General features: G+C 43.6%; 1 protein-coding gene across 4 annotated transcripts in view; it reads left to right on the forward strand.

The window, feature by feature from the left end:
* Window positions 1-23,721, forward strand: part of Myom1 (myomesin 1) — a 113,185-nt gene that overhangs the window by 88,236 nt on the left and 1,228 nt on the right. For all 4 annotated transcript variants that reach the window (XM_032901751.1, XM_032901753.1, XM_032901752.1 and 1 more), the window contains 12 exons: window positions 1,504-1,640; window positions 2,096-2,240; window positions 4,997-5,056; window positions 5,309-5,376; window positions 8,582-8,695; window positions 9,519-9,606; window positions 10,523-10,561; window positions 10,656-10,761; window positions 15,885-16,048; window positions 19,329-19,365; window positions 19,746-19,768; window positions 20,929-20,984. In XM_032901751.1, coding sequence (XP_032757642.1) covers window positions 1,504-1,640; window positions 2,096-2,240; window positions 4,997-5,056; window positions 5,309-5,376; window positions 8,582-8,695; window positions 9,519-9,606; window positions 10,523-10,561; window positions 10,656-10,761; window positions 15,885-16,048; window positions 19,329-19,365; window positions 19,746-19,768; window positions 20,929-20,984 — 1,037 coding nt within the window. The remainder of the gene's footprint in view (window positions 1-1,503; window positions 1,641-2,095; window positions 2,241-4,996; window positions 5,057-5,308; window positions 5,377-8,581; window positions 8,696-9,518; window positions 9,607-10,522; window positions 10,562-10,655; window positions 10,762-15,884; window positions 16,049-19,328; window positions 19,366-19,745; window positions 19,769-20,928; window positions 20,985-23,721) is intronic.

Genomic DNA, 23,721 nt, shown 5'->3' on the forward strand with positions numbered 1-23,721 from the left:
TAAGCAACTGGAGGAAAAAGCAGATACCCAAATATGAAGAGCCAACATTTATTGAGCATTTATCATATGACAGGCCCTTCCTGGGGCATTTAGTTGTAATGCATCACTTGAACATCCACTGATCCAGAAAGTACCATAGTGGTCTGATTTTAGAGGTGAAGAACATGAGGCCAGTGGAGCCAATAATTAATCCAGTGCATGTGGCTGGTGAAGCCCAAGGGGCTGACTCCATGTTATTCTCACAACCATGTCATAGTCTGTCTGAATGTGTGTGCTTGTCTGAAAGCTTGTCCTCTCTGTGGCAGTTCATGGCGCTCTGTGTTCCTTTAGACAATGTTCTTATGACTTGGGGCAGCAAGAGAAAATCAAAGACTCCCAAGAAAGCCAGTCCCTTCCTTGGCATTGCTACTCCAAGTCACATTACCATACATTAGGACCTCCATGACGGGTTCCCCAGACATTTCTGGAAGATGGTTTCTATTCTCAAGACTTGTAGCAAGAATTAACCTCTAGTCTTGGGAACTGTCTTTTCTCTGCTCCACTCAGACATTTATTTATTCACACTGGAAAACCACAGTCTTCCATATAGAAATGGAACTGGGACAAAGAACAGTACAGAATAGCAGGGACAATCACAGGCTTAGCTCTGTGTCTCCAGGGTCACAGCTCTTTCTTAGCATTCAGCTTTCTCATCAATAAACGTAGTGGGGACCAGAGAACTTAACCTCTGTTTACTGATCACTAACGTATCCTGTTACCCCCATTTACTGATCATTAATGTATCCTGTTGTACCCAAATTAACTGTCTGATCTCCAAGTGAGGCACACAATATCCATGTTGACAGTGAGGACCATGAGGCGTAAGGAGAGGAACAACCTCAAAACCTGTCTTCTCTCCCCCCAAATGCATCCCCTCGTATAGACTGTCCAAGAGTCCCTTCAGTTTTGAGGCAGAACACATCTGTAAATGATTTTATGGAGTAGATAGGGGGAAGCACAAAGAAAGGCATCCCTGACATCTGGCTGTTAAATAGATTTTTTTACTGGCAAATGTTGGGGCTACACACTGGCCATCCTGGATCATTGGAGAACTTCTCTCATTTTACCATGTGACTGCCCTTGACTAACCTTGACTAAAGCTTCAGTAGGGTCACAGAGGTAACTGGAAGCGCCCCTTCATCTCCCTTGTTTTGACAATTGAGACAACTATGCTTCAAAAAGGGTGAGATCCCATGTATGAGACTCAAGGCCCCTGGCCCTTCGTCTGAGGCCTCCCGTAATGTCCCTTAGTCTGAGGTCCCCTATAATGTCCCTTAGTCTTAAGCCCTCCTATAATGATGTCCCTTTGTCTGAGGGTTCCCTATAATGTGCCCGTCACCTCTGGATCATGTAGAACAGGGGTCTACAATTGCTATTGGTGTTGTCCATCTTTTTCACTTATTAGACTGTCTGTTGTCACCCAGTGTATGATGACTTAACTATGTCTGTTTTTATTTTCCCTAGCTGTCCCGACTAAGTCAGAGCTGGCAGTTGAAATTTTGGAGAAAGGTCAGGTCCGGTTTTGGATGCAGGCTGAGAAGCTGTCTGGCAATGCCAAAGTCAACTACATATTTAACGAGAAGGAAATTTTTGAGGGGCCGGTAGGCTTTTACATTCGTTGTTGTTGTTTTCAATTAAAAATATTCATTTTTGATGTTTTACTTTTACTTAATTTTAAAGAATTATATATATGCTTGTATGTATATATGTGTTCAGGGAAGAGCCTATCAGGGGCCACATCCCAGGAAAAGACTGGTTCTCCCTCTCTTGGCAGTCATTACCTGCCTGCAGCTCTCATTTAGGGATAAGGCATTATGAGATCCCCCCATCTACGATGGCATGGCAACTGTGAAGGTCTTATTTCTGTGTAAGCATCTACCTACACAATACATTCATTTTTCCAGTAACAAGATATTTAGGCAACGTGCTGAGTTGTCTAGAAATACTAAAATTCTGACTCTTTGGGGTTTGATTTTTTATTTCATTGGAGTTATTGTCCTCAAAACAAAGTATTTTCCTTGCTGGTTTCTCTGGCTTTGTCTTCTTCATGTTAAAGAAATACAAGATGCACATCGACCGAAACACTGGCATCATCGAAATGTTCATGGAGAAGCTGCAGGATGAGGATGAAGGGACGTACACATTCCAGATTCAGGATGGAAAAGCAACTGGCCATTCTACCCTTGTTCTCATTGGAGATGGTAAGGACGCTGGAGGACAGTCAGCGGGACACCTGGCGACTGTAGAGGTCAGCTGTAATAAACACCCATGGAGGCCATCGTGGTTTAAAATGTGGCACGAGTTTTTTTTTTTTTTTTTTTTTTTTTAATTAACTTGAGTATTTCTTATATACATTTGAGTGTTATTCCTTTTTTTCCAGTTTCCGGGACAAACATCCCCTCCCCTCCCTTCCTTATGGGTGTTCCCCCTCCCAACCCTCCCCCATTGCCACCCCCCCCCACAGTCTAGTTCACTGGGGTTCAGTCTAGCAGGACCCAGGGCTTCCCCTTCCACTGGTGCTCTTACTAGGATATTCATTGCTACCTATGAGGTCAGAGTCCATGTATAGTCTTTAGGTAGTGGCTTAGTCCCTGGAAGCTCTGGTTGCTTGGCATTGTTGTACATATGGGGTCTCGAGCCCCTTCAAGCTCTTCCAGTTCTTTCTCTGATTCCTTCAACGGGGGGTCCTATTCTCAATTCAGTGGTTTGCTGCTGGCATTCGCCTCTGTGTTTGCTGTATTCTGGCTGTGTCTCTCGGGAGAGATCTACATCCGGCTTCTGTCGGCCTGCACTTCTTTGCTTCATCCATCCTGTCCAATTGGGTGGCTGTATATGCATGGGCCACATGCGGGGCAGACTCCGAATGGGTGCTCCCTCAGTCCCTGTTTTAATCTTTGCCTCTCTCTTCCCTGCCAAGGGTATTCTTTTTCCCCCTTTAAAGAAGGAGTGAAGCATCCACACCCTGATCATCCGTCCTGAGTTTACGTTTGTTCTAGGCATCTAGGGTAATTCAAGCATTTGGGCTAATAGCCACTTATCAATGAGTGCATACCATGTATGTCTTTCTGTGATTGGGTTAGCTCACTCAGGATGATATTTTCCAGTTCCAACCATTTGCCTACAATTTCATAAACTCGTTGTTTTTTGATAGCTGAGTAATATTCCATTGTGTAGATGTACCACATTTTCTGTATCCATTCCTCTGTTGAAGGCATCTGGGTCCTTTCCAGCTTCTGGCTATTATAAATAAGGCTGCGATGAACATAGTGGAGCACGTGTCTTTTTTATATGTTGGGGCATCTTTTGGGTATATGCCCAAGAGAGGTATAGCTGGATCCTCAGGCAGTTCAATGTCCAATTTTCTGAGGAACCTCCAGACTGATTTCCAGAATGGTTGTACCAGTCTGCAATCCCACCAACAATGGAGGAGTGTTCCTCTTTCTCCGCATCCTCGCCAGCATCTGCTGTCACCTGAGTTTTGATCTTAGTGGCACGAATTTTGAAAAGGCTGCCAGATGTCTGTGTTTGTAATAGCTGCCAGTTTTGTTTTACCGTTTCCTAGCTTTATGACCTTGGAGAAGTTATTTAGTCTTGGGGCTTGGGAGATGGTTTAGTTAATAAGGTGCTGGCAAACAATAAGACCTAAGTTTGGATCACCGGTTCCCACACAAAATACCCAGCATAGCAGCGCTTAATGCAGAGGCTGAAGACCCCCCTAGGGCTCGCTGGCAGCCAGGGTAGCCAAATCAGTGATCTCTAGGTCTAGTATAAAATCCCATCTTTAAAAAGCAGAGAGAGATTTGTTTTTTTATTTTTAAGTATGAGTATATGTGTGGGTATCTGCAGACGTGAGCTGGAATTACAGATGGTTGCCACCTGCCCAGTATGGGTGCTGAGACTTGAACTCAAGTCCTGTGTAAAAGCAATACAATCTTTGAGTCTTAAAAAAATTAAGGCGAGAGTTGGGTGTGGTGGTACAAATTTTTCATCCCAGCAATTGGGAAGTGGAGGAATCTGATCTCCAAGTTCAAGGACAGCCCGATCTATACATAAGTTTCAGCACAGCCAAGCGATATAGTGAGACCCTGTCTTTGTGGGGTAAGTAGAGAACAATTAGCAAAGATATCCTATGTCTACTTCTGGTCTACACACACACACACACACACACACACACACACACACACACACACACAAACATGCACTCACATATACATACATACACAGACACTCCATACACACACATACCACATACACACTTAAACTCACACACATACTCTCACACTTACATATTCACACAAACTCACACGCTCACACATGCATTCACATCCACCCCCCCACATACACATATATTATACACATCCACTCACACATCCACTCACACACTCACACATTTATAGTCACACATACATACACATATGTACACTCACATACTCACATACACATACACATTACAAACATATACACTCATGCATACATTCATATACATTCTCACATACACATTCACAATCAGACACACATTCACACCTAAGTACACTAACACTCTCACATTCACATTCTCATATACATACACACATACACACTCATAAACACACACTTTCACACTCACATACACACATACATACTCACAAACATACATTCACACACACATTCACTCTCACACATATGCACTCATACCACACATTCACACTCATATACACTCATAAACACACTTACACACTCTTACACTCCCACATACATATATATAAACACACATACATATGTATAAACATACACTCACATGCAAGTTATATACTTTTCAAAGACCATATCTTTATAAAAAGTAGAGCAAGTAATGTCACCAGAATCTATGGTATCATAATAATGAAATTGGGTCAGTGGGTGGCCAACACAGTGGCTGTCATGTAGGTCTGTGCTGCTCAACTCAATTTCACACTTCCTTGTTTTTTTCAATTTCAAGTTTATAAGAAGCTACAAAAAGAAGCTGAATTCCAGCGACAAGAATGGATCAGGAAACAAGGTAAAAATAGACACTTAAAAAAATTCCAAAGTTATTTCCATAGCAAATTTAAATGAGCAGTATTTCATGTTTGCTGAAAATAATTTAAAATAGTAAATATTAAATATGTAGGCACAGAAATATTTTAAAACTAAATCCCTAACTTTAAGGAAATCTGACTTCAAATATAAATCGACTTGGGGGTTAAGGATGAGCTTTGGTCCTGTAGCTGCCACTAGTTACAAGATGGCTTATGTCATTAAAATTCCACAGGCCCACACTTCGCTGAGTATTTGAGCTGGGAAGTGACTGGCGAATGTAATGTCCTGTTGAAGTGCAAGGTAAGAGATGGGTGTGTTTTAAATATTTGATTCAGGAGGAATAAAGATAAAACTGAATGTGGAACGAAGATTCCCACCTCCCAAGCAGCAGACGCAGCCTTTCTGTTGAATGTTACGGACCCTTTGGCTGGTGAGAGGCAGAGTAAAACCACGTGAAAATGTGTAGGGAAGAGTGAGGACTCCTGCTATTGCCCCTGAGTTCCAGAAGGGCATAGACCCTTCTGGCCGCAGCTTGAAGGCCCTTCCCCCAAATGTCCAGATCTGAAGTGCGTGGGGTTTAGGGTGGATTTTGTTTTGTTTTGGATTTCAAAATAATTGTGCTTGTGTACTGAGACATCTGAGAGAAAAACCCAAACCCACGTATGAAATACATTCATGTTTCACGTGTACTTCACAGGCATAGCCTGAAGGTATTTTATGCACTATTCTGAATAATTTTGCACAGGAAGCGAGGTTTCGTGGTGTGAGGTGTACCACCTGTGGTTCCGCTCTGATGCTCAGAAAGCTGAGGATTGAGGAGCGCAGGGTTCGGACTTTCAGATTTTGGATAGCCAACTCCTGTCGATCTCGGAATGCTGCACATTGATTTTTGTTTTAGGCTAAATCTGCGTTCTGAGTAGTAGGCTATTCTTGTGTTTGGTGAAGTCTCTAAGTCATGAGACTCGAACAGAAGTGTGGCTGAGTGTGCCCAGCTCTGTCTGATTTGAACAAACCTCTCGGCTCTTTTGTGATTGCAGCAACTTGTGTGTAAATCCAGCAACTTACTGTTGTATTTTATAATCCATGGAGTCTGTGAACTAAATATTTAGACTCATAAGACTCAGGTGAGCCCCTTGCTCTGAAAGATTGAGAAAGGGTCCCAGCTTACCCACAAAACACCGCTGGGTGCTATTCTACTGCAGGAGTCAACACAGACAAACATTTCCTCTGCCACCCCTGCAAGATAATCCAGGAGACCAGGCTCACCTAAGGCAGGAACTGGAGGCACTCTAGTTTCAAGAAACCTCAAATAGATAAGGCTGAGACATGGCTCGATGGATTAGAGCACTGGCTGATGTGGGTATGATGGGCCATGGCTTGAATTCTAGCTCTTGGAGGAAGAGTGGATCTGTATTATGAGTTTAGCCAAGGTTGCATAGTGAGACCAAGAACCAGGGTTCAGTGCCTAACACCCAGGCCACAGATGGCAACTGTCTGTTACTCAGTTCTAGGGGATCCAACATCCTCTTCTGGGCTCTGTAAGCACCAGGCATACATGTGTGGTACACGTGCATACATGCAGGAAAAACACTCACATGTATAAACTGAACAAATCAAAAAATCATTTAAAAGAATGAATTGCTCAGCAAGCCCAGAATATTTCTAGTTTCTCCCAGTGTACCGACAGTTCACGTTGGCCACCTTTATCAATCTTGCCCAGTAACCCAGTAGACTTCTGTGATTTAGCAGCTAATAGCTTGTGTGTGTGTGTGTGTGTGTGTGTGTGTGTGTGTGTGTGTGTGTGTGTGTGTGTGTTTTTTACAGGGACTTGCACTCTGCCACTGAGCTATGTCTTCAACCCAGATGAAATTCTTTCAACATAGTAAAATATGAATGCTCTTGTTTATAAGGAGCCTACTAACTACTTTTCTGTTGCTGTGATAAAGCACTGTGACTGAGGCAATTTATAGAAGAAAGAATTTAACTAAGCTTTTGGTTCCATAGGCTGAGAGTCCTTAATGGCAGAACAAAGGCAGGAACAGCTGAAACAGCTGAGAGCTTGCATGCATGTCAAACTGCACACTGGGAATGGCATAGGCTTTTGAAACCTAAAAGCCCACCCCCAGTGACACACCTCCTCCATCAAGGCCACACCTCCTCCATCAAGGCCACACCTCCTCCATCAAGGCCACACCTCCCCCACCAAGGCCACACCCACTCTATCAAGGCCACACCTCCTCCATCAAGGCCACACCTCCTCCATCAAGGCCACACCTCCCCCACCAAGGCCACACCCACTCTATCAAGGCCACACCTCCTCCATCAAGGCCACATCTCCTAATCTTTTCCAAATAGTTCCACAACTGAGAACCAAGTATTCAAATATATGAGTTTGTGAAATTCATCTTTATTCAGACCACCAAAAGTAAATGCTTCTCCATTTTTATCTTGAAATCCTCTATCATCTTATCAGTCATTTAGTGGGTGACTAGGTTTTTTTGTTTGTTTGTTATGCTTTCTTGATTTGTATGAAGTCCTTACTCTTTCATACAATTTTAATTTTCAAGAATTATGTGGATATAATCCTCCTTGTGAAAAATAATTCAAATGTTTTAGAAAAAGCCCAGGATCCCTCTATGTCTATGCAATGATTTTACCCATCCGAGATTTATATATATGGGTTAGTATCTAAAGGCATCTTATCAGAATTGCTCAGAAGGTAAGTTATTAAACCCTACTTCCTTTATCTATTTATTTGTAATCTTTCCTTCTCTTTTATTAAAGTTTTAGATATAGAATGGAGCTTACTCATCCTGTTCATTCTGCTGCAAGGGTAATAATGCAGTAGGAAATCTCTTTCTTTGGTCTTGATATTTTTATTTCTATTTAATCACTTGTGTATATTAGTGTATGTAGAATTCTTTCGTTCAATGTCTACCTAAGAACTATGGGATGGAGATGTGGTCTCACATGTTAACCAAGCTGCTTTCAAACTCAGTTGGACTATTATACTGTACCACCATGGCACACGGATCCAGTGGTTCTTTTTTTAAGTTGGAAAGTACTTCTTTGATATGCCTTGATTGAAAGAACAGAGTGCTTTTCCTTGGCATCGATTCTGAGCTGGTTCAGAAACACTTGAAGCTGGCCTGACTACTGATCTCTCTCTGCTCCTTTAGGAGTGAGCCCGGCAATGGGCAGTCTCCATTCCATTCCAGCTGCTCCAATATAGCCATGCAGAGAGCAGTCCCACTGCCTAATGCAGAGTTCCTGTATTTGTCATGGAAATTAGATGTTAAGACAATTTTTACCACTGAAAATAGAGATGCTACTGATTTAAGCTTATTGTCTGGTGTTTCAGACTGATTTCTTTATAACCCTGTGTCCTCTGACTCCAAATTCAGTATTTTTTCTTTAATACGCAGGTGTATAAGAACTGCTTACCTCCATAAAAATGACATTTGTTTCTTTACTCCGAGGAGGATAATTATGACTCTTCTTACAGGTGGCAAATATTAAAAAAGAGACTCACATCGTTTGGTACAAAGATGAGCGGGAGATCTCAGTGGACGAGAAACATGACTTTAAGGACGGCATTTGTACCCTGCTCATCACAGAGGTGGGTGGCCTCAGACATGCGAGCTGCCGGCTCTGTATCACAATTCGCTCAACAGAAACTAGATTCATCATTCATTCCATGCCCAAAGGAGTTATAACAGCTTACATCTAACTGCTATAAAACACCCGCATAAACCCAGTGGTGGAGACAGAGAGATGGGTGGGTCCTGGGGCTTTGTGGTCAGCTCGTGTAGCTGAATCAGAGTTCCAGGTCCCAGTATGAGACTCCACCTCAAAACACAAGGTCATAGCTGGAGAGATGGCTCGGCAGTTAAGAGCACTGAGTGCTCTTCCAGAGGACCTGGATTTGATTTCCAGCAACCACATGGTGGCTCACAACTGTCTGTAACTCCAGTCTAGAGAACGCAATGCCCTTCTTCTGTTCACAGTTCTATAATCCTTTCTCAACTAAAATAGTTTGTGACTGGTTTCCATAGAAACCCGTGTCACTGTCCACAGTTACCTCGTGCCTGTGGTGTAGAGACAGATGTACAGTCAGAACACTCATACGCATCCAACAAAAGTAGAAGGCTAACAACAAGACAGACAGACAGACAGACAGCCCCTGAAGAGTGATGCCCAAGGTTGACCTCTGCCTCCACTCACATGTTGTATGCACATCCATACATACCCACATGACACACATGCATACACACATGGATGTATACTCCCACACAGCTGCACGCACAAACACACAGACACACAGACACACAGACACACACACATACACACACACACACACACACACACACACACACACACACACACAGTTTTAACAACCAAGTCTGAGCTGTGATAAACTCCTATGTTCACTGTCTCCTCAGTTTTCCAAGAAAGATGCTGGATTTTATGAAGTTATCCTGAAAGATGACCGGGGAAAAGATAAGAGCAGATTGAAACTCGTGGACGAAGGTGACTCTACCAACTGCCGTGTTCTGTCTCACGGGTTCCACAGCTACCGGAACTATGACCAGGGCTGGGTTGGCCACGGAAGTCATGCTGACTTGTGTCCACCGATTTTGATTTAATTGGAATTCCAGCAGAGCAAAGCACTGTTCTTTTTACAAAAACGTTTTCCCCTTTCGACTTCCTAGAAATCAAAAATACACTTTTGATCCTTAGGGAATTTATAGCCTGTGGGCCACTGGAAGTCAGCTTTCAATTTAAATCATTGTTGTTGTTTCAACTCTACAGAAATGTTAGGATCAAAACCATCTCTGGAAGAATGCTGAAAAACAGCCCATTGTGTTAGGGTGGTAAGAAAGATTCATGTGTGAAATCTGAGCTCTTGGCAATTATTAGCAGGTTACAGCAGCTGTTCCCATTTTTCTGAGACTTACTAAGGGCAAATATATCATGATAATGCTTAAAACTCCCACCCCCAAATGTCCAGTTTTTTTCCTCAAATACAGCAGGGTTGTAATGGCCTCAGAGGCTGTAGTTGGCCCTCCAGTTCTCAACAGAGGTGGGGCTCCAGTTAAAGGACAATCAATTCGTTATGAATTGATGACACAGGTAAGAAAACTCCTGTAATTCAAACTAAGGCTTCCTGGGACTTAAGAAGAAAGAGCTTTCCAAAGCCAACAGGCTCTCTGGAAATGTCACTGCGGCCTTTTCTAGAATGTACATACGATATTAATCACAAGCCAGTCGGGGAAAGCATGGATCAAAATAAGCAGAAATCTTTTTAAAGCTTTATAAAACTGAGTCACTTTACACTATCTGTCAGATGGCTTTCACTAGACAGGGACTGTTTGAGAACTAACAGCTTGAAATTCAACCTCATATGGAATATGCTAAAGTTTTGTCTATGGCCCTCTATCTACAGCCTTCCAAGACTTGATGACTGAAGTATGCAGGAAGATAGGTAAGCTACCATGTCCTTGCCACAGCCAATGCTTTGGGAAGCCCCTGCCAGGAGGAACCCACGGGTGTATTAACCGTGTTGCTTTCTCCCTCAGCTTTATCCGCCACAGACCTGAAAATCCAGAGCACAGCAGAGGGCATCCGGCTGTACTCCTTTGTCTGTTACTACCTGGATGACTTGAAAGTTAACTGGTCCCACAAGTAAGTACGTGTGAACTGACTTGCCAAGTAGACATTCCCCCACCCCCACCCCACACAGGCAAGCAGGAGGAATGAAAACCAAAACCCAACCCCTTTCAAGAAAGAGGCACCATACTGAAGAGCACACTGAACAGAACACTGAGGCCCTGTCCTTACTTTTAGCTGTTTCCCTCGTCGCACGCACAGTGAAGTCCTAGCGATGTCTAGCGTTAGGTCTTTGGGTTATGTCTTTGCTTGTGACAGAAGTATCATTATTCATTGGCATCTCTGTAATGTACCTGGAACAGCCACACATGGCTACCTCTGGTCTGTCAAGCATCCAGAGATGGGCTTGCAGTCTCTATGTGTACAGTCAACTCTTGTGCTCTGAAACAAGACTGACAGGGTGAGCGCTAGGAGGACTGCAGGTTTCCTGTAATCTGTACTTGAGCCATTTACCGTGAGTCCTGAAGAGAGTTCTGGCTTGTCATTGTCAGTTACACCAGTGGCGCAATTAGGCGCAATTAGCATCTTGTATCTTGCTTGTCCACCTCCAGAAGGCGTTGGGAACCTGTGTTTGAATCGGATTGATCTAGAAGTCTATCCTAATCCCAGACTGCTTTTGTGGAATGACAGGGGAAATACATCAAATTCACCTTGGATTCCAGAGATATCTGAATCAAACCAGACTTCCCAACCTAATCCTGACAGTATACTCAACTTCTGGGTTCCTTGAGACATCCTTGGCAGAACGAGAAAAGACACATGGTCTAGATAATCTGAAGGGGTACAGCCACCTCTAGTCCAACCTAGTTTAGACATTGATTCTAAACTATTACCAGAGTTCTGTAGCATCCTTTGAGGATACAGACAACAATGACTTTATATTATTCCTTCCCTGGACACTAGCAGTCTACTGGTCATTACTACCAACTAGTCAACATGTGAGTTCTTCCATAGCTACTGCTCTGGGAAGGAAGCATCCTTCTCGTTAGGGGAGAGAAAGCTCAAGCTTGGGGTAGTGATTTAGTTGTGGGCACATAGCTAAGTGGTTGTGGGCTGTGCCCAGTTAGTCTGACTTTAGAGCTAAGATAGCTCATTCTATCATACACACACACACACACACACACACACACACACACACACACACACACACACACACACACACAGTGCATGGAAAGTTTCAAATGCAAGCAAAAAGAGGCTGACCACTGGGTACTAAGGTATAGACCATAACAAAGTGTCTTTGTTGCTTTTGACTGTGACTGGCTATAATACATGGTATATTTCAAAAAGCTGTAGAAAAAGATTTGGAAAGTCTTCACTGTAAGGAAATTATAAGCAGTCCATGTGTCACCTTTAATCCCAGAACTTGGAAGGCAGAGACAGAGGGATCTTTTTGAGTCTGAGGCTAGCCTGGTCTACATTTAGTACATTCTAGGCCAACCAGGGACACATAGAAAAGAAAGTTAGTTTGGGAAGATATTTTTAACCTGATTTAAATAGAATACTGTGTCTTCATGATAAATGCATACACTGAGGGTTGTCATGCATATATTTTTAGTGCACACATGTATATGTGTATATTTGCTATATATATGCTGTGTTATATGATGAAAATGTTATGATTGAATGCAAAATGAGGACGTGACTCCCCCCAGGCATGGTGGAGGAGGAAGTTTACTGTAGGTATGAGAGAGAAAACAACCAGAGGCATTTGGAAGTATCCAGACTGAACCGGGCCATGAGAGGAGAGAGACAAGGGTAGAGCTAGAGAGGAAGCAAGAACCAAGAGGCCAGGAGCAGACCAAGACTGCAAGAGCATAAGAGGGCAAGAGACCAAGAGACCGTGCAGCCAAATGGCTGGATTACATAGGGGTCAGAGACTGGGGAAGGGAAGCCCCTAGACTGCAGAGTTAGGGGACAGGGCAGGTGAGAAGGGCTAAGAGGAGCCAGGACTCTGTAACAGGCATTAGTGACACTGAGAGAGACTGCCAGTGTTATGACTACTTTGATATGTTAATTAGGCACATCAGTTTGCCAACTGTCCTGAGTTTGAGACCTAATGATAACATAAGGCCTGGTGGCACCCAGCTATAATATTTTAAAAACTGAGGGGAAGAATTATGAGTTCAAGGCCGATATGGGTTACCTAGGGAACTTCCAGCCAGCTGGGCTCCATAGCAAGATCTCTGCCTCAAAAAACAATGTCAGAAGTCACGTGATGCTGAGGATGGTGGATTACAGGTACACACTGAAATCTCAGTACTGAGGAGACAAGAGGATTGAAAGTTTGAGGGCAACTCGTGCCACAGAGCAAAACCTGTCTCAAAACAAGCAAGCAAAACTGAAATAGCAGACCTAACGCTGCCCCAGTAAAACATGTGTCAGTGTGGCTCAGTGGTAGAGCACTTACCGAGCATACACAGGGCCCAGTTCAATCCCCAGCACCACAGAGAAGAAAGGAAGAAAAAGAACAAGGTAAGTTGAACAGTTAGCCAGAGCCAGGTCCCACAGAGCATTCGCTAGTGTTTACTAACATGCAGACTGGTATTTGACTGAGCTCTTGGACATCTACTGAGTTCTGGAAGTAAGAAGTAGCAAGTTAAAAATGCTGGTGTGGAAATCTGTGGCTTTGGCCCTCTGTTCTCCTTTTTCAGAAAGTGGTACAGAGAAGTAATTAGAATTTAAAATAGACCAAATCCTAGGACATTCCTCCATGACACCTAAGACACTATAATATATCAGTGTGAAGAATGAGGGGAGCAGAATTAGCTGGATCATTCATCACAGTGGTGTGCCTTACAGCCAGTGAGGTGGCTTAGTGTGTAAAGGCACTCGGACCTGAGTTCTATCCCCGATGGAAGTGGGAGGAAAGAATGAACAGCAAACTATTCTCTGACCTCCACACATGCACTGTGGCATACCACACAGGCACACCCGTGTGTGTGCACATGCACATGCACACACTCATGCATGCACTCACACACAATGCACACACATGCACATGCACACACACAGTAATAATTAAGTACATAAACGTAATAGTATTTTAAGTTATATACTTTGTAAAAGAGTCGTTTATTCAAGGGCTAGAGAGAGAGCTCAGTGGTTAGGAGCACATATTGACCTTCCAGAGGGATCCCGAGTTCTAGTCCCAGGGACCATATCAAGTGTTTCACAAGCATCTATAACTCCATCTCCGGCTTCGAGGGCAACTGCACTCATGTGTACATAACCCCCACCCCAACACACATGCATGTAATTAAAATAAGTCTTTTAAAAACATCGTTTTTTTTTTTTTAATGAGCGCATTGAAAATATATTTTCAGAAACTTGCCATCAGAGTGGCAAGGCATGGGCTTCCTGGTGTTGGTCTCATTTACGGGAGTTTGTCTTCTACTTTTGTGCCCACACAGGGCTCAGGGCTTGAGAGTTGTATTACTGGTGGTTTTTTCCTTATTTTTAAGTTGGAAGCATACTGAGAAGAAAAAACACACCTTTAAGTGTTAGCCTTGATTTCGCTTTATCTTCTTTGGCAGGTCATTTAATTCTATGAATTTTACTTTTCTCATATGAAATGAGAACAATAGGACCCATTCTGTCAGAAGTACTTACCGTATAGAAGGCATCATTGTGCAAGCCAGCCAGAGACTAAATAATTCAAGCAAAGCCAAGATCTGTCTTCCTGTCTAAGAAAAAGCTATTATTCAGGCTAGAGACTGCAGGATACAGATGTGTTTCTTCACCCTGGTTTTATGGCATTTCAATTGCTAATGTATTTGAAGATCTGCTGACAAATATGCCATACCTCATAGCTTGTAGTTTTGTAAGAAAAACACCAAAAATGAATTGGAAGCTAAATATTTTTAGGTGAAAATGTTTTGTTTTTTTAAAGTTCACTTTGAAATTGTATTTAAGCTATAAACTTCGTACATGCTTTTTTGGAAAATACGTATGTAGATACTATGAAATGGAAAGAGTTTTTGGTGCAGGGTTTGAAGACAGGGTTTCTCTGTCTCCTTAGCTGTCCTGGAACTCACTCTGTTAGATAAGGATGGCCTTGAACTCAGAGATCTGCCTGCCCCTATCTCCTGATTATTGGTTTTAAAGATGTGTGCCTAGAAGCATTTATAATATGATATCATCAATAGTTTGGTTAGCCTCTTACGTGCATTTAAAGTACATTCATCTAATTTTTCTCCTTACATAATTGTCATTTTATACATGTGTGTATATATATGTTAATTTTGTATACTGCTCTTAAAATGTTTATTACATTTATTTTGTGTGTGGGCTCATGAGCACACAACACAGCACACAAGGAGGTCAGAGGACAGGTGGTAGGAGTCAGTTCTTTCCTTCTACCATGTGAGCTTTGGGGCTTCACTCTAGTTGCCAGGCAACAAGCACCTTTAGCCCATTATTACATTTTAAAATTTCCTCACAGTCCCATAAAATCTTCATGGAGCATCTTTTGACAGTATGAGGGTACTGTTCTGCCATGCTCTATTTTCTCTATAACCGTAATGTTTTTATGTCTCATCACAGTTGCGGCTCACAGGGTAAGGGCTGTGTTTCCTTCTGTTTTCACACTGGGTCATAGCACATGCCTAACTCTTGTGACAGCCACTCTGCTTTTCATTCATGTTTGACTCTACTCCCAAGTGCATATTTACATACCCTTTAATAGCTTTGGAGCAACATGTGTCAACAGCTGTCAGGCAATGATAGTCCCAGTCAGTGTGATTTTTAACTTATCCAGTTTGGCCATAGAACATTTGTGTTAAATATGCAGTAAAATTGTATTTAGTTTGGTCTTTCACCTTTAAAGAGCCTCTTAATCCTGGAAACAAACCCAAGCAAACCCAGAGATAGTCAGCACCCCTGAGAAGGATTGGTCTTGAAATCGACACTCAGGCTACTGTGTGACTTAATAGATGTTTGGGTTATCAGTTCCTGGACCCTGGAATCCAAACACTGGGCTTCTGGGCCTATAATCACCCTGAAGCAGAATAGCCTAGGCAGGTCTTATGCTTTCTGAAAGCCGGAGAAAGTTTATGGGATGTCAACCTAATAAAAGCAGAGGAATGATCAGCTGTTCGCAGAAGCAAGCACTGATGACACTCTCTTCCCCTTAACAGTGGGACTGGGATTAAGTACACGGACAGAGTCAAGAGTGGGGTGACCGGGGAGCAGATCTGGCTGCAGATCAATGAGCCCACTCAAAATGATAAAGGGAAATACGTAATGGAGCTCTTTGATGGCAAGACTGGACACCAGAAGTCGGTGGATCTCTCTGGACAAGGTAAACGTACTCACTCAAATTCACGATAGAACAGACCAAAGCAAAATGAGGTTGTTCCACTGGGGATGTCAAAGGAGTTTGGGATGCTTGGGTTGAGTGGACCTGTTCTGTCTGGTCACTCTGAGTCCCAATCTTTTTGGAAGACTGTCTTGTTTTTACATTCAATTTGATTATATGTCACCTTATATGAATGAATGACGCCATTCACTTAGATCTGGTCATCTGAGGGCTAGTGAGGGAGCTAGGCTACAATAATGGCCTCCAGTGTATTTCATTAATAGTGATTTTGGCAAGGTAGTCTTAATCGTGGAGAACTCAGCGGGCAAACAACTGTAGAAAGCAGATGGAGACAGCAAACGTGGAGAGAAAGTGCGACCCTCACAGGAAGATTCTTAGAGGAGGTCAGCTGATTCACAATCGGCACCAGAAGAGCAAAGAGTGGAAAGGCAACTGTGCAGAGGGGTTGAGATCTGAGCATCGTCAACCACTCTAAGGAAGCAGTTGCTTTAACTAGAAAGACTGACCATGCAGAGAATCAATGACCTACCACAGTGCCAGAAAGTGGATGGTGAGAGACCAAGGGCAGAAGGGAAAGGGTTAACTCTGGATGGGAACAAAGGGTCTTCTCTGCCTGAAACTATAGAGGAGCGAATGGGAAGAAGCAAAGGAAATGAGGAAATGCTGAGCAGAGCCGTAGGAAGCTGGAGAGCCCGTGTCCGAAGGTCCCAGATGTCTTAGTTACCTGCTGAGAGATTGGGGTGTTCCTGAGATAATGGGGGTGAAAGGAGGAACAAGTAAATGGCTTGTAACAACCAAAGACCAAAGGTGGTGCACGATTCCTGAGTAAAACTAAATGAGTTAAGCGAACAGCTAATATCACCATGCTGTTTCTCCCCATCCCATAGCAGTATTCTCCCCTCTATTCTTTCTGAAAGAGTAAAACCGTCTAGATGAAAGTCACCAAAGGAAGACCGGCTAAATCTCACCCAATCCTTGGTGCACTAGGATGTAGTCTTGGTGTATCATACTCTTCATGTGTTTCAACCTCAGGATAGAACCACAATTTAGAGAACAGTTTTCTGGGCAGAGAGAGAGAGAGAGAGAGAGAGAGAGAGAGAGACAGACAGACAGACAGTGTGTGTGTGTGTGTGTGTGTGTGTGTGTGTGTGTGTGTGTGTGTTTTCTGATTCAATTTCTACCCAAATGCCAACAAAGACTCCCTGAAGGATCTGTAGTCATGGGAGAAGTTGCAGCGAACAGACAGGGGCCTTCTGACCTGTGTTACACCAGCAGCACTGTTGATCTCTCCCAACGTTCATCTGACTGTGGGACATACACTAGAAAGGGGGAGCAGCAAGTGGGTGAGCAGATTTAAAACATTTCAAAATTTATTTTTACCAACAAAGCTTATGCAACTACCCCACTTTAATCTTTCATAAGACAATGGCTGTGGATCTCCTCACCAGGTTGCCATAGCCACCAAATACATTAGTTTGACCTCTTGTCTCTTTTTCTCAGTGTGGTGTGGGGACCAGAAACAGTTCTGTGCTATCATCCTGTGTTCAGCCCAAAGCTCAGTCAGTTTTCAGAGGAGAAAAAAATAAGACCTGACTTTTCCTTAGTCTTCCATATGTAAAGTGCATGTGTGTGTGTGGCGGGGGGAGGGGGCGGGGGCAAAGGGGATAGATTAGTGTAACCCTGTTAAATCTATACTCTGTAGATTTAAATAGGATTCTTGGCTAGGGAGATGGCATCATAGGTGTGAAAGTCTGATGGCCTGAGCTGGTCCTCAGGTGGTGCGAAAGTCTGATGGCCTCAGGTGGTCCTCAGGATCCAGATGGACGGCTGAATGTGGTGGTATACACCTGTAATCTCTACTTCTACCCCGAGATGGGAGTGTGGGTGGAGACAGGAGAATTATCAAGGAGAACTCAAGGCTGGCCAGCCCCGAGTAAACTGAGCAGCAGCAGAAAGGGGACCCTGCCTCACTGAGCAGCTGGTGAGAACTGGCTCCTGAAAGTTGTGTTCTGATCTCTCCACACAAGTCAAGGCATATCCTCAACATACACAAAAATAAATCATATCTCTGTGTGTGTGCATGTGTTCATGTGTGCACATGTATGCATATGCACATGTTTGTGTGCATGAGTGTGTGTGTGTGTACATGAGCAGGTATGTGCACACATGTGTACATGTGTGTATGTGTGTGTTTGTGTCTATGTGTGTGTGAGCATGTGTGTGCCTGTGTGTGCCTGTGTGTGTGTGTGTGTGTGTGTGTGTGTTTCTTGGACCACAAAGGGGATGGAATATGAAATAGAAGGATTTCTAAACAAACTTGCCTTTTTTCATGAACTTCAGTCAAGTGTCTCACCCAGAAGTCACAGGGATAGGATTATTTTAGAACCCTGTGATGCTCGTTTTCTTATCTCAGTCGCCTCTATCTCTGCTCCACTGTGGCTTGAGAAAAACCACTTTAGTGAGAGGAGGGAGGAGGGACCAAGGATAGGGAGGACCATGAACAAAGCCCACTGATACACATGTGAGCAGTGCCATCGTGACACCTATTGTTTTCTATGCTAACAAAATCGTGTTTTAAAAAATAAAGTGGGTGGTTGGGGAGGGGGAGCATCCTCATAGAAGCAGGAGGAGGGGGATGGGATGGGGGGTTTCCAGAGGGGAAACCAGGAAAGGGGATAACATTTGAAATGCAAATAAAGAAAATATCCAATAAGAGAAAAGGAAAAAAACCCTCAAGTGCCAAAAATAATAATAAAATAAAATCAGTCTCTGTTCTGCAATGGATAGCACACTGGAGTTCAGGCCAGTCTTGGCATACAGTGTGATAACTGTGACTCATTGTGCTCTCCTGGCAAAATAGAACAGAAAATCTAACACGAGGACATTTGAACCATCTAGCCAGGAGCCTATGAGGGCTAATTTAATAAGAAAAAGCTTTCTTTTTTATCTTAATTTTCTTTCAAGGATGTTTAGACAGCACACTTTTGTTTGAAAAACTTACTGGGACTATTAGCTAACTTTTTTGTTTAAGGTTGAAGGCTTTCTGCTGAGACAAAAAAAGTCTAAAACCTACTACTTCATATTTTCTACACAGAAAGTACTTACTTTTCTTGTTGAGAATATTACATTGTAATGTGAAGCCATAGGCAGCCTCTTGGAAAGGTGGTCGGTGACCTAACCTTGTGACTTTAACCAGCCCTGTGTGTCATCAATTCTGACAAACTTTTAACTTTTTTTCTTTTTTCTTTTCTTTCTCTTAAAGCATTTGATGAAGCCTTTGCTGAATTCCAGAGGTTAAAGTAAGTTCCCCTTCCTGGCAAGGGCCACCTCTACTCAAGTTACATTCCTGGAACCCTGTGTTCCACTGGCCTATCTGAGTATCAGAAAGTCTTTTGTTTCAGCAAGCATAGGAAAAGCCCACTTGACACTGTTAGTGGAGCTGCCAAGTATCTCTGAAGCAGAGTGCGGGCTGGCGTCCCTCCTCTCCTTTGTGTATTAAATGCAGTCTGCTTTTGTTGCAGCTCCTTGTGTACCTCAGAACAGATTTATAATTGAGAGAGCAGCTTTCCAAGTCTGCACTGACACATGCCTGTGTGTGTTTACCTGTGTGTGTGTGTGTGTGTGTGTGTGCGTGTGAAATGATACTAACACAAATCTTCTTTGTCTCTCTCAACCACAGACAAGCTGCCATTGCCGAGAAAAGTGAGTAACCACCTCCACACTTAGCATGGAGGCAATCGAATTTCATTTCCTGGCATACCTACAGATGATCATGAATTCTTTTCTTGCCAGGTTTGGTAGTATAAGCCTTTAAGCCTAGTGCTTGAGAGGTAGAGGCAGGCAGATCTCTATGAGTTCTAGACCAGCTTGGTCTTTATAGGAGATCCAGGACAGCCAAGGCTACATAGAGAGATCCTGTCTCAAAAAAGAAAATAGGTTTTGTCTTCTTTCTTTTATAAAATTATAGATAGCCTACATATATTTTTCATTTTAGTCTTGTGTCTGTAGGAAGGTCTCAATTATGACACCTGGCTCTTGTAAAAAAAAAAAATCCCATTGTTGCAAACCATATGGTAGGTATTAGTCACTTATAGATACAATGTATCAGAAGAAAATTAGGCCCAATGAACAATATAAGAGTCTGAAACACTGTCTTTTTGACATTGGACAAACAAGGTTCAAGAATCACAAACTGAATGAAATGCGGCTGGGAACCAAGGTGTTTGTGCAAGAGAGGAGGCCTTGGGGTGTGTTATAGAAGGGTTCTTTCATCAAATGCTGAGACTGTCATACCCAGAGCATGCATGTGTCCCTAGAGTTCAGCACCCCTCTTATACTTATCGATGTACTCAGCCACAGATAGACAGGCCCAAGCACTACCAAGAACCAAGAAAAGAGAGCTATCTAAGGAGAGCCTCGAAGGAGGCCCACAACTGCACAAGCCTCCAGAGCTCCCATTTCAGTACACAGCTGGTGATCATCACAGGGAAACCATAAAGAGGCCACTGCTCAGAGCCTCTGCGTTGTTATGTGTTGTGCTTTCTTGAGCTTACACCTTCTGAACTACACAAGGGTTAAGCTGGATAAAGCCATGAAAATCATACAGCAGGTCTTTGTGTGACAAGGTGGTTCCAAGCTGGTGCTGTAGGTACAGCTCCCGGCACCTGTGCGTGTCTGCAGTAAGTGAAGAAGGATGAAAACCGTGCCACTGAGTCATTTCTCATTCTGCACGTTGAAAGCTATGAAGTAGCTAGCAGGACAGGGAAGAACATCATGGGAGGTCTGTGTCATTAAGCATTTTGAAGCCATGATCATTAGCTTTCCTTGTTGCAGAGATTAACCAGAAATTCCTGTGCTTGCAGATCGGGCCCGGGTGCTGGGCGGTCTCCCGGATGTTGTCACCATTCAGGAGGGCAAGGTGAGTCCTTTCGTCCCTGCCTCCGCATGGGGAGCGGTCCCAACACCCTACACTGTGGTCCTTCCTTTTGCATCCCACCATCTCTGTCTGCACCTGACCAGAATAAACAAATACAGGGTTAAAAGTTCAGTGTTCCAGTCGTATTGTCTTGTAGGGCTAGCATCAGGACGAAATCCAGCCTCTTCCTTTGATGTTAAACTGGTATTTCCTGGCTTCTTCCACCCAAGAGGCAATGAACGTGATCTCTAACCTGTAAACCGGGCAGAGTGGTGCACGCCTGTACTCTAAGAACTCAACAGGGAATCCAGCAGAGCTCAAGGCCACCTTTGGCTGCATAGCCAGACCCCATATCAATCAAAATAGGTTTAATATACATCTTACAAGTCCATAAAGACCTGAAGTGAAATAAAACCTTTTCCTACCCAGAAGAGCAGCGACTGCCGTGGTGGGTGTGGGAGGGCTGACCATGCAGAACTTGTGTATCAAAGCAAGGCTGCAGATCCCATGCAGCACATTTCTTTGTGCGTGGAAAACACCATAGTCCACTTTCACCTTAACCTTTGAGAGCTGTTTCTGTTCTTAAACTTTGTTCTCCACTTTCCTCACCTAATGGGGCTGAACTCACTGGGCAGTCATGACCATTACAAGAGAATGTGTGTGGAAGTACTCAGATCCACAGCTCAGATCTCAAGGATGGACACTAGTTTCCCACAATGACTACCTACGGTGTTTGTGGCGTCACTTTGACTTGGTTACATTTCACCCCAAGTAAATCGCCAGATTCCAAAGCCTGCACCTGGTCTGTTCAGACAGATTTAATGATGATGACTTGACCATTTAAAAATTATTACATGCATGTATCTCTTTATTGGTGGACACGCTATAGCATGTGTGTGGAAGTCAGAACGCTACTTGTAGGTATCCATTCGCTCCTTCCACAGTGTGGTACTGGGGGATTGACCTCAGCATCACACGCTCATAATCCCAGCACTTGGGAGGCATAAGCAAGAGAATCACAGGTCTAGCCTGAGCTATACAGCCTGTCTCAAAAACTTGCTAACTAACGATGAGCTATAAGGAGGCTCTGAAATCTACCTGGCTTTACTCCCACAGAAGAGGTAACAAGTGATCACTTAAGACCTGCTGAGAAGATGTTTAAAAGAACACTCCTTTCCTAAATTAATACCAACTTCGTTCCCAGTCAAGAATATCTAATTTAGCACTAGCCTCGGAGAGTGGGTAAAGGCATGGTGAAATGTAATGTCCCTACCTGAACTGCACTGATAAGTGGCACACAACAGAAATGCACAGTGGCAAAAGCAGGAAGGGTGTGGGGAGACTGAATTCCTTATGCATTGTTGGTGGGATGTAAGCCAAAATTATATCAGCTCTCAGCAAGAGCCTGGCAAATTCTCGGGAGAAAAATGAATCATGTATGTATCATAGAGCCCAGCAACTGAACCCCGGGCATTTATCCCAGAGAAACGGAAAAGTCTGTACTCTATTCATAGTAACTCTATTCATGAGAGCCCCAAACTGGGAACAGTGCATATGACCTTCAGGGACACGCACATATACTGGTCCTCTAGTCAACAATGAAGGAGCAGAAGGCTGATTCAGCAGCATAGGTGCATCTGCAGGGCATTGTGTGCGGACTAAGAAGCAGTCTGGAGAGTTTGCATACTGCAGACCGTGTTTATGTAACATTTTGAAATGGCAGTGTCTTATAAATGGGAAGTTGAGGAGCGGCTGCTGGAGATTAAGAACAGAGTTGACGATCAGAAACGCAAAGCTGTGGGTCCCAGTCTCAGTGGATGCATCCATAACACAGCTCCCACACCTGAGGCCCGGGGATCACTGCAGAGGACGGGGTGGTTCAGTGGATGCATCCATAACACAGCTCCCACACCTGAGGCCCGGGGATCACTGCAGAAGAGGGGGTGGTTCAGTGGATGCACCCATAACACAGCTCCCACACCTGAGGCCCGGGGATCACTGCAGAGGAGGGGGTGGTAGGATAGATAGTAAGAGCTGGAGGATCAGGGGGTCTATGTGCAACCGTGTCTCCTACTAACATCAGGAGCTGCACCTGTAAAGTCTCACCTTGTGACCCTCCCCGACATGAGCTGACCAAGCAATGGGCATGCCAAAGTGGGCAGGGAGAGGACTGAAAGGCCCAGCTAGAAAGGCAGAGAGACAGAGGAACAGTCTTTCCCAGGGAAAATAAAACCAACTGGTTATCCAATACCAAATGGTCAGTCCTGAAATCACACATACAAGTAACATTGTATTTGTTGTATATAGGAATATATATGTATGTATACATACATTCATGTATATAACAACAATTAATAAAAAAAGAGACCATGAATTCGAAAGAACAAGGAGGGGGTTGTGGGAGGGTTTGAGAGGAAGGAAGGGAAGAGAGAAATGATGAGATTATAATCTCAGCAATTATATTAAAGTCTCAAAAACAAAAGATATACTTTAAGAAGGAACAGGGTTGAGAGGTTGGGGTGGTTCGTGGAGCTTTGAAAGGACAGCAGGGAGCTTGTGGTAATGAAGATATATGGACCATGGTGGTAGGTACCAAATGCTACCCATTGAGTAAAACAATCTTCACAAACACAATAAGGCAGAGTAAAACCGCAGCCCCAAATGCCAGTCTCAGAAGAGCTTCAACACGCTGGGGAATGTTTTACTTAGGACACACGTGGGCCAAGTGGCAACACAGGTC

The sequence above is a fragment of the Rattus rattus genome, chromosome 4, assembly GCF_011064425.1.
Source record: "Rattus rattus isolate New Zealand chromosome 4, Rrattus_CSIRO_v1, whole genome shotgun sequence".
Classification (NCBI taxonomy): Eukaryota; Metazoa; Chordata; class Mammalia; order Rodentia; family Muridae; genus Rattus; species Rattus rattus.